The sequence below is a fragment of the Calonectris borealis genome, chromosome 29, assembly GCF_964195595.1.
Source record: "Calonectris borealis chromosome 29, bCalBor7.hap1.2, whole genome shotgun sequence".
Classification (NCBI taxonomy): Eukaryota; Metazoa; Chordata; class Aves; order Procellariiformes; family Procellariidae; genus Calonectris; species Calonectris borealis.
The window spans coordinates 1,186,994-1,198,802 of record NC_134340.1 but is presented as its reverse complement, the minus strand read 5'-3'; the positions used below and the strand labels follow the sequence as shown (position 1 = coordinate 1,198,802).

General features: G+C 44.2%; 1 protein-coding gene across 1 annotated transcript; it reads right to left on the bottom strand.

The window, feature by feature from the left end:
* Window positions 1–6,887: 6,887 nt before the first annotated feature.
* LOC142094297 (uncharacterized) lies at window positions 6,888–7,940 on the bottom strand. The gene has a single exon (XM_075176298.1). It carries the CDS (start codon window positions 7,938–7,940, stop codon window positions 6,888–6,890), a length of 1,053 nt encoding a protein of 350 aa, XP_075032399.1.
* Between the last annotated feature and the right edge of the window lie 3,869 nt (window positions 7,941–11,809).

Sequence of the window (11,809 nt, the reverse complement as noted above, 5' to 3'; positions counted from 1 at the left end):
GCAGTTGATGTTGGAAGATGTCTTCCCTTCTATTCTTTAATTCTCATCTTGCCTTTTAATGTATGTCCTCTTGTCTTTTAATGTCTATGTGCAGCAATAAAAATTGACCATCGATGGCATCATGTGTCTTCTGTCTTTCTTTCATCTCCCCATTTCCATGTCTTCGGATCCAAGAACATCTTCCTTTAGTCTTCTTTCTAAAAGCTGTTATGGTTGTGGAAGATTTGTGCCTGCAATGCAGTGCTACAAACAGAGAGCACATGCATTATAACGTGGAGCAATGTCTTCTAATACCGTAAACAAAACATCATCCGGGTCAATACTTTTCTGACGGATATAAGAAAGAAATAGTTTGTCCTACTTGAAAATAATGATAGAAATCCAATTTTCACCTTTATTAATGATAGAATTTTGATCTTTATATCTCTAGATTTTGGAGGCAAATCTTAGAAACTGTTAAAAGGTAAATTTAAGTGGAAGAAGGCCCCAAATCCAAGAAAGAAGGACTTGAAACGTTCTTGCTGAGATTTTAATTATTTCTTAAAAACATTCTGATGGAGGTGAAAATAGTATTTTTGATGAATTCTTCCCATGATCCTCACTGACTAAATATAGAAACTAGGGGATTTGGCTTCAGGAGATGAATCTTTTTGTGGTTTAGGAACAGGTCCGAGCCCTGCAAGATTGCAGGTTTGTTCCTAGGTTTGCTGCAGATACTTTGTGTGGCTTTGGGCAGGTCTCACTCTTGTTATCTATCCGTTCCCAATCTGCAACAAGGAGAAGTCACATCCCTGACTGATAGAGTGGTTGGCATTTCGGGTTCATTAACGTCTGGCAGGTACAATAATATTTTAATTCACTTATAAATGCATGTTCTTTATTTGGAGTCATAATTTTGAAACCGATGGAGGCCCATTGTCCCGAGGGACGTTATACCCATTTAAATGCTGAGTTTCAGAGATAGTGCTCCCATTGTCTTCCAGACTGCGCATGTGACTTGCTTACCTCTGTCTCTGTGATGGCCACACAATTTCCATGTCTGGGATGTAGAGAATTGCTATCCACCTACCATGTCATTATGCAAGGGTGGAGAACACCTAATCTAGAAAAGAAAAGAGTTATATTTAGGTGTGTGTAAACATTGTTACCAAATCAAGCTTTTAATGAAACCTTGTGTGCAGGTGTAGAGAGTTTGACAGTAGATTCCTTTTTGTGTTATTTCTGTCAACACCAAAAGGTGACACCATCAAACAGGAGTAATGATAGGCAAAACATGTCCCAGTAAGGCAAACAAATTCTACACCTGAACACACCTTTCAGTTCAGACAGACAAAGCAGGGGTAGGTGGACCAGATATTCAACAGCACAAAAGTGGAGGGGGAGACTAGGAACGCGCACCTCTAATTCCCGCTGTTGAATGCAAACCTTTCGGGATTCAGCAATGAACTCTGCCTCGCTAATAACTGCTTGCCGCTGCCACATGTGTAGCGTCAGTGTCCACTTTCAGGCATGGAAAAAGTCTTAGTCAGGACGTCATATGCAGCTACTAATGAGGTCCATCCCATAGGTTAGTCACCTATGACTGATTTCCAAGTCTCTTCATCCAGCTCTATCAGCTGTGTTAGTCACTTACATTTTTTTCTTCTCTCCCTTTCTGCTGTGAGCATCGCACCAGGCGCAGTAATCACAGACGGGAGCACGCAGCTCTGACAACCCCGGAGGAAGTGGCAGAAGAGACCTGTTGGTTTGTGCTCATCACGCTTCCTGCGCCTGTAGGAAAACACGTTGCAAAAGCCCTGACACACTGCTCTCCTATGCACCTGTGGTTAGTTCTGAGCATTGCTGAGATTCCCCTCTGTATTTACAACAAATTAGTGACATTTGGTCCATGTCAACCTCGAGGTCATTAAGACCCCTGGTAAATCAGGCATGAATGAGGGATGTTAAGAGATGGGATGATGTTGTTTCCATTAGCACTTTCTGCTCTCCTACACCCAGTGGAAGCCGCATCCATCATCTCTCCATGTATCACACATCTGTAATGGAGACTGGGCTGTAATTCGTAGGACTGAATATGACCCCACAGGGCATAGCATTGAGGAATACTCAAGGGAGGCTTGACCTACCTTTTTCATTAGAGCTAAAGACAAAGTTTCCGTTGAAACATTTTCTCTGTTCCTTCCTTGGAAAAATTTCAAGGGGATCGACATTTTTCTGAAACACGGGTCCATCCCCCAAAAAAATAAATTCTGCCACAACTTCGGCAAGCCAAACCCAGTGTTTGTAGAAAAGAAGTTTTAGTTACTTCAGTGAAAAGCTACATGAAAGTGCAAGAAAAAACAAGGGGAAAGCTTTCTAATTTCTTGGCAATATAAAATGTTTCATTCCCCTTTTGGGGAAGGAAAATAGAGACGGACGGAAGCAAAACCCAAAAACACAGACTGCCAAACACAGACCTACTGCCCTTCCCAGGAGCTGGGATGGAGCACAGAGACCGCCCCCACCCCACTCGGATTTATACCAGCTGGAGATCTGTCCTGGTCATCACAGACAAAACTCTCAGGAAACACCTAAACTTTATGCAAACATCTTCTGCTAACTCCAGAGCAGGATCTGAGTCGCCTCTCAAATCTGAGTTCAGTTGTGGGATCTTTGCCCAGGGTCGGGACAAGATGAATTATTAATAAATTAGCCAGTTATTACCAGATTGGGTGTGCCTTGCATTAAAAACAACAAATCCCCCGCACCTGAATGAGGAAGCATCTCTCGCAAACCTTGATTGAAGTCCAGGTGTATGGAGGTGTCAGTGGAGCAGGTTCTGGTTGTGAAAGATTCTGGTCATCAAGTTAATCTGTTGTCATCAGCTCCCAGGGTTGACTTCTGAAAGCGTATAAAAGCCTCCCATTTGGGAGGTTTATTAATCCGAGTGGCTTCTTCTTCCATTTCTCTAGCAGCAGGAGACACCAGGTGAGTCCTTCTATGCACGTTTATCTATATAGGTGGGGGTTTCTGGTGCTCTGTTCTTGGGAGATGGGGTGATTTTTCTTTATTTTGTTTCTCTAGTGACAGTTCAGTTCAGCTCATCTCCCTGGTAATTTCCCCTCCGTATAGGTGACAGCCATGTTATGGTATTTTGAGACTTTCTGAGGCTCTAGACAGTGGCTTGCTGGCTCTTTGGACCAGCAAACCCTTGTCAACCCTCATAATTTTCCCCAACTGATAAGAATACTTGTGGATAACCACTGGGCATTGAGTATCAGCTACCAAAGGATGGCATTCATTGGCAGCTTGTTTTGCATCTTTTTGAGCAGCCATGGGCTGCTCACTGCAGTCTGCTGGATCTCCAGGGCTCCGAGTTTCACTTTTTTGTATAAAATCATATCATCACTGAGCAGGAGCACAGTTCACCTGCTTTAAACAGCCAGAGACACGGCTGCTGCTCTGAGGCTTTCAATGAACTAAGCAGAGATGTGGCTGTTGCCAGAAGGGATTGTTATCAAGTGACTTTTCTCTTTCAAAACCACTTGCAATACTGAAACATCACTAGCATTCTGCTCCTCTTTGGCTAGTTTTAAATATTGCTCTGAGGTTCTCCTTGAACTAAGCACGCTTTCATTAAAATTTGTATTGCTTCTTAGCTTGTCAAAGTTGAAACGTTCAGAAAATAGTGAGCAGAGGGAAAGAAGGAAAACCCCTCTTATTGTTTCTCTTCCCTCCACCCTTGTAGCCATTGACCTGTTTGGATCACAACTCTGTTAGGATGGTGCTTGCCTCTTATATTCATTTATGCTTATATACAGTTATGCCCTGAGGCTCAGGAGAGTGGCTGATCTCCGTAGAGGCTAACTGTGGCAGGAGCCCAGAAAAGCAATACGGGGCAGCTACAGCAAACTGGAGTCACCAACACAGATTTGGTCTGAACAGCAGCATCCTCAGGGGTTCCCAAGGGTTTGGTTTTTTTTTGGCTGCTAGGATTAACTTTTAAAGGCTCTTCACTGTTGGTTTGATGTCAAAGCTGAGGAACTGACTGAAACTGTAATATCCGGAAAGAAGAAATGTGTAGGGCTTAAAATAACTGAAATGGCACCTTGGTTTTCTTCCAGGCTTAGCAAAGATGTCTTCCCACCAGCAGAAACAGCAGCAGCAAATACCTTCAAAATGCCAGGAAAAGTGTCCCCCAAAGTGTGGGGAGCAATGCCAGCCCCCAAAAGGGCAAGCCAAGTGTCCTGTGAAGAGCATCCCGCAGCAGCAACAGCAGCAGCAATGCCCAAAGCAGAAGTAGCGCTAACAGCAATGGCCACAAAGTGCCGCGGAAGATGCAAATGCTGATTTCCAAGCTCTCCTGTCTGCTGGCTCTGCCAGAATAGCTAGAAATTTGCTGCACGCCTCCTTTGTTTGCAAGCAGAAATTACTTACAAAGATATGCAATTCATTAACTTGGATTTATTCATCCTCTACTATATTAAAAAAAAAAAAAATTGTCAGGCCATTTCCTTCTCATCTTTAATTTGGGACATGCTACAATAAAATTATAAGTAACCTCATTACTTGCTTCCTGATATTTTTTTCACTTTACTAGCGTCATTCATTCTCTCTTTTTTTTTTTTCTTTTATTAGCCAAAGCATTACCTTTAAACATACACTTGTATACAAGGCACACATACACAGGGATGCATGCACATTTGCCTTCCAGATTTCCCAGGGAATTATTTCTCCATATTTTTATCTGAGAGAGATCCAGAAACCTACAGCTTCTGGATGACCAAGTAGCCAGAAATGTGAAATGTCTAGAGCAAACAGGACACAAAATGATCACAATTTCTGGAAAAACCATTTAAATTCAGAGTCCTTTGGGGCAGAGCTGCTGCCTGGGTGTCAAAACTGGCTCAGGATCAATGTACTTCCCATCTCAGGGCAATCTTGCAAGTTGTTTTCATCCTGAACTGGAGCAAACTGGGGAAACTCAGTTTTCTGCAAGATACAATGTTCTGAATTATATTCTTGTGGGTGTATCAAAACAATTAATCGTGGTTTTAGAGGCTCAACTATACTATAATTGCTGAGAGGAAAATAGTCTTTGGAAGTTTTTAACAGTGAAAGGAAGCTTTTGCTTGCTCAGAATGAATAGTTTCCGTTTTAAAAGGATTGGAAAGGGGTTTTGGAATGTTTTGGTTTCTCAGCAGGACATACTGGCTCGGCTAATTGATTTCCAGTCAGCTGTATGGCAGAGTAGAGGAAGAAAATTATAAATACAGAAACTGTTGAGTGATACAATACTGGTGTCTGGCAGACAGACGTAAGCTTGCTCTGCAAACCAGATGCTGTGTGTCTCAGTGCGACTCTGATCAGACGATGAGGTTGGATGTATCTAACGCCCATCTAACAGGTACAGTGCCAAACTAGTCGGATTACATCACTCCTGGCTCATCTGAAGTGTGGGAAAAACTCATTTGCTTGTGCTTGCAACCTGCCTCGTAGACATGCCCGTGCCTTATGTCTGCTGACGGTCGCAGAGCGGCTGTGAATATGTTTAAATTGGGCAGATTGACCATCGGGACAGCTTGGGGTGGGCCAACGCCATGTGCCACGCTCTGGGATGTTTTGCTGAGAGGTGTTTCAGTGCAATTAGTGTTTCAGTGCAATTAGTATTTCAGTGCTATCGGCCCAGCCATGGACTGACGCAGTGCAGGGACTCTCTAACCTCCTCTCTAACCACCTGGAGAGGAGCAGCAGACCCAGGGTCCCCTGCGAGCACCCGAGTTTGAGTCCTGATTTGCCCAGCTTTGAGCCTAAAAAGTGTCTGACTATTGCAAGCTGAGGCTCCTTTTCATCTTTTTAAGCAGAAGCTATTAAAAATCTCCACAACTTGGTATTCAAAGTCATTTTTATTGTTGATTTTCACAGTGAAATAAATCCTGGATACAATATCAGCCTAAAATAATTAGAGATAAGTACCAAATACATACGCAACAACACTGTGTGGTGACACATGTTCCAGGGTGTAATTGAGTATGCTTCCTCCTTTATCCTGTGTAACAGATGGAAGCCACACCTGAGGTTAATCTATTTCAAAACATGTCTGGATTGGATGTAATTATCTATATATTTTCCATAAATAATCTCAGCTCGAGCTGTTCTTTTACACATCCTAGAAAATCCAAGGTGAGCTCTCTGAGGAAAGCGCTGATTACTACCAATTCAGCTAAGCAGATAATTAAGAGGTGATGGCTCTTTTGTAAAAATCTTTCTATTTCCTCTAGCCCAAAGGATTTTTTTTAATTGCATAAAATATTCAGCACTATGGATTCATGATTCAGAAAGTCTTGTTGCCATTGACCAGAGCCCCTTAGCAGCAGGGTTTGCACAAATCTCAAATCCTATTATTAATAGGCAAAAACCCTAAATGCAAGGTGGGAGATGGCATTCGCGTACAGGGAGCTGGGGAGGAAGGCGTGAAAACCAGGAGGCAGCGCGCGGGTCTGGACGCTGAGCTCTCGGTCCCTAACTGCATTTGGGTTAAGTTTGAATATTTAGCTTAATGAACCCTGACTCGTGCGTGCCATCATGCTCTTTGGTCTCTCTCTGGGCCTTCAAAAGCCAGCGGGATGATTGGGAGAGGGCAGAAATTCAGGCCGCTGGAAAGCTGAATGCACATGCCTACGACACCGCTTGAAGCCTTATTATCTATGGAGAGTCCCGACGTGTCAGTTAGCGTACGGCTGTTAGTATAGGATAACGCTAGCGTTAGCTGGGGGGGGGAGTTGGAAGCTGTGCTTCTTGACAGAAATTCTGCAGTGAATAAAAAGGTGTTGGAAAATGACCTCTGGTTGTGAGGTCTGGGTTTGCAATCATCTTCTCTCTTCAGGGCTTCCCTTGTCAGCTGCAAGTTACTTCTGCATGGGGGGCCACTGGTTGGGCTGCTTCACCTGCTGCTGCTCGATGGGAGGACACTGCTCTGGAAGGGAGCACTTCCCTGGCTCAGGGCAGGGAGCAGGGATCGGCACGGGGATCTCCTTGCACTCCTGCTTCTGCTGGGGACATGGTGTAGGTTCAGGGCATGGGACAGGGATTGGCACAGGGATCTCCTTGCATTCCTGCTTCTCCTGAGGACACGGTGCAGGTTCGGGGCATGGGACAGGGGTTGGCACAGGGATCTCCTTGCATTCCTGCTTCTCCTGAGGACACGGTGCAGGTTCAGGGCATGGAACAGGGATTGGCACAGGGGTCTCCTTGCACTCCTGCTTTTCTTGGGCACATGGTGTGGGTTCAGGGCACGGAACAGGGATTGGCACAGGGGTCTCCTTGCACTCTTGCTTCTCTGGAGGGCATGGGGTGGGCACAGGGATCTCCTTGCACTCCTGCTTCTCCTGGAGACATGGTGCAGGTTCGGGGCATGGAACAGGGATTGGCACAGGGATCTCCTTGCATTGCTGCTTCTCTTGGGGACATGCTGCAGCCTCCGAGCAGGTAACAGGACCTGGCACAGGGATCTCCTTGCACTCCTGCTTCTCCAGTGCACATGGAGTCGGTTCAGAGCAGGAAACAGGGGCTGGCACAGGCAGCTCTTTGCACGCTGATTCCTCGACGGGGGTTGGAACAGGCTTAGGGTATGGTACAGGTGGAAAAGTTGGTGGTAGCTTGCATTGCTGCTGCTGCTGCTGCTCCTGGGGTGGACACGTGGGTATCACGACCACTGGTGTTTCTTCCTGGCCTGGATTCACGACCGGTGTTGGCAATGGCACTGATTTTTCTGGGCATGGTACCACTACTACTGGGACTGGTTCTGGGCAAGGTGTTGGGACTTGGACTTCAGGTTGCTGCTGTGGACATGGGACCGGCTCAGTGCATGGCACAGGCTCTTGGCTTTGCTTTGAAATCGTTTTGCTCAGGCCAGGTGGGAGGGTGATGTCCTGCTTGATTTGCATTTGATTCAAAGACATCTTTGCAGGAAACAAGATTATCTGAAAGAAATGTCAGAGTGTTATTGTGTCTGCTAAATGAACTGCATTGGGATAAGGGTGAAACGATTATAAGAAACATGAATCAGCAGCAAGAGTAAAGTTCTCTTAGTTTGCCCTTGGTTTCCCAAGGCAGGTTGGCTCAGAAAGAATTATGATTTGCTCTTTCTTTTTCTTCCTGCTCCTGCTCTGACTCTGTCTTATCTTGTTCCTCCTTTCTGTTCTGCAATGTGGGACAGCCCTGTCAGGTCTAACTGAGGTAGAGCCACTCCTTTGAACTTGGAGCTGATTTACACTTCAGAGCTCTTCCTCCTGTTGCTTAGCTCTTCCCAACGTGTTAACTCCCTTTCATTTCTGTCCCGGGAAATTGATGAGAGGAGCTGGCAAATAACAGATCTGCTGGTTTGATAGCGGTTTCAGAAAGCCAAAATAATAATAATAATAAAAAAATGAATGCTGAAGACAAATATTTTAAAACATTTGGTTTATCAAAAAGTAGAAAAATATAAATCTGGGCCCAACAGGATATTTTACGTTGACAAAATTGGAATACTTCATTTGATTCTGCTCCTTTTAAAATGGTTTCCAGATTTTACTTGGAATTAGAAACCTGAGGTGCTAAGGCCTCAGGGTGGACCTCGCCAATAAGCTGATATCTTTTTGTAGAATTAAGAGTCGTTACAGTCACAATAGGCCAACTCCTCCTCTTGCTCTGGTTTCACTCTGACTTCATTGATGATGTAGTGGATTGAGGTTACCTGTGGCACAGCCCTTCCAACTGTCATGGAAAGAATTAGCAGTGGTAATGCGTCCCTATGTTTCTGGATTATCATGGCCACTAATAATACCTGTAGCTTGCATGAGTCAGAATAATCAGGAGGGATTTCTTCTCCCAAGGCCAGTAACGTGCAACAGGCCAAATGGGGCTTCCTAACAATTTATGAAACTGCCTCTGTTTTGTAGGCTGCTGAGGGCAGGCACCAGGCTCAGCTGGATTGGTGCTGTGTCTTTGGTAAAGCTTGTGTTGCTGTTTTTCTAACGACAATCTAAGGGCACAAATAAAAGTTTAGAATCACAGAAGTGTTGGTTGGAAGGGGCATTTTTAAGTCCCCTCAAGGCAGGACTAGCACCAACACAGGTCATTTGAGAGTGTGCAAGTTCATTCTCCCTTCCCCATGTTGCCTACGTCTCTCAGCACGTCTTCAAAGCAAATTCATTCCTCTCTTCTACATCCTTCTAGATCCTCCAGATCAATATCACTTATCTGTCGCTATTTTCTTTATAAGGACCTGATAAAATCTTAAGCCAAATTAATATATTGCTTTTGACATGGTTAGCATGAATGAGACAGCACACTAGGAATACTTTCACCCTTCTGCTGCCTACAGCCCCTCATACTCCCAAATCTATCTTTTACAAAGTAATTCTTCAATGAAATCGAAGTTTTAAAAATGTTCTTGTTATAAATAGCAGAATCACAGAAAATAGATTTGGAAGGAGCATTTAGACCTTCCCTGAAGGCAGGATCAGTTATACTTAAACCAACATAATTTTATCTAATCTCTTCTTCAGAAAGGGTCTAATTTAGCACTTAACTATCCTCAGATTTACACGCAATCTGAACTTGCCTTGCAGAGTCATTCCAAGACTGCTTGTCCTACCCCAATGCCCACAATTTCTCTTCTTTGCAGGAATCTTTTGCATATTCAAAGGTATCAAATAAAACACTTCTTTAAAGAGTCTGCCTACATTAAGCCAAGCAGTAAAATTACAGACATCACAAAAAAGTATCAGTATTCTCTGACTTACCCAACCAGTCAACAGGGAGAAGCACGAAGTCGAGTGGATGGTGGAGCATGGAGATTTGAGAACTTTTATATGGTTTCAAAGCCCTGCCTTCTGGGAATGAGTCCTCCTAGGTAATGAGCTCATTCTTTCACAACTGCCGTTGTGCATTTCCTCCACAGACTTGTTTTACACGTAGGCATTGCGAAGAGAGGCTTTTGGTACAGAATGCTTTTTAATCCCCTTTCTGACTAATCCGATTTAACAAAAAACTTTTTGTCTGAATAAAGGTCGTACCCTCAGGTTAATACATTCATTGCAGACCCCGTTGAGATCAGGGGTCTTGGTGTGGTGTCAACCAGCCTGGTTCCACTTCAACCCATGCAACTGATGTCAGCTAATGCCCCCGCTTCTTAGGATGTATTTGTAGTTTAAGACAGGGGGGCTAATCCGTACTTCTCTCTCCTGCTTTTCATCAATGAATTCTCTGAAGTGACTTCCTTGAGATTCTATAAACTCGTGAGGGATGGGATTATTCTTTTTCCCGTTAAGATGTTCATAGATTTCATTTTTCTTTCATTTCAGAACAGATAATGTTGAATGCATGTTATTTTCCTTGCTGCAGAAGATGCAGCTCCCACCCATCTAAATGAAACAGAAGAGGGAACTGAGTTTATCTCCATGTATCATGTGAAAAGTAAAGGGATTTTTTAATAGTATATAAGATTTATCACATCCAAAGGGAATTTGGACACTGGTCTCATTTAGGTGCCAGGGTGGCATTTGAAAAGATGTTTCAATCTACATGTGAAATAAAGGGAGCTTGTAGCGTTTATTCCTTAAGCATTATTCCATGTAAAAAACAGTTTATTGAGTGAAAATAGCTCAAAATCTCAGGGAGCTATCAGGATACAAGTCAAACAGTCCTCATTTCTGATGGTAGGATTATTTTCAGCAGTGGAGACAACGCGTCCCACACAGAGGTGAATTTCATCATATTTGGTTGTCTTGGGACTATCTTTGTCCTGTCTCCACCATTTTACCAGAGCTCTTATCAGAGCACGCACTCCAGATGCAATCGTTGCAACAGGCTGAGCTGGTACCCGTCACCGGTTGGGATTCCTGGGCTGCAAATGTAAGAAGCTGTTTCTAGCTGTGGTGTAACTTCCTCTGTTAATAATCATTTGGCAACTGAAGGACAGAACACCTGAATTTTAGACCACATCTTCTTCTCCCATAGCGTGACTTCATCCGTGCAACTTCCTTTCTTGCCTCATGGCAGGTGGGGCCCTGCCTTGCTGCCTGCATGGCTGGCTCTGGAAGCTGCTTAGCTTTAGTCGCCAGCCTTTGCTAGCGAGGGGAATATCCCAGCCCCAGACCTAACCCTGACTCAGGCCTCACCTGCTGCTCTGCTGGTACAAATTGCAGTCGTAGCTCTGCTGAAGGCAGGAATTAGGACACTTTCCAGCAGTGGAGAACCTGCCTGTCTGCTTTCTAGGTAGCATCATGCTTCGCGGTTATCAAAATAGCCCTTCTGCTGAGATATGCTCCTGGAATATATCCCTTCAAAGCAGGAAGATAGAGGGAATAAGCTCAGACTCATAACAAAAGTGGTTTTTATCATTGCACTTGTTGGCCTGAAGAGGACAGAGCAGCTGGGTTCGAAAGGAGACGGTGCATTTCATCAGATCAAACATTGCATTTGAATATTTGTGCAATATTCACAAGTGAATATGCATCTTCAGGTCAGAGCTTCAGTAACCTTTGTTACGTCCATCAGTTGGAGCACCTAAGAGAAACAGGGCACGTAGCACTTGTGGAACAGTGTTGAGGCAAAGACTGTGCAGCCATGGCTCTGTGTTGAGACATTGCTTTTATTTAAGCAAGCAGTGAGGTTTCTGGAATATTTAGGTGTCAAATTTCCAGCCACAACTTGCAACATCGCGTGATTAAAGAAAATCACTTTCTATAGCTGGAAGGGAGACGACCTGAACCCTGTCTGGAGATCAGAAGGTGGGGCCATCCTGACCGTAAACACTGGTTTGGATCCAGGTCTGGAGAGGCTT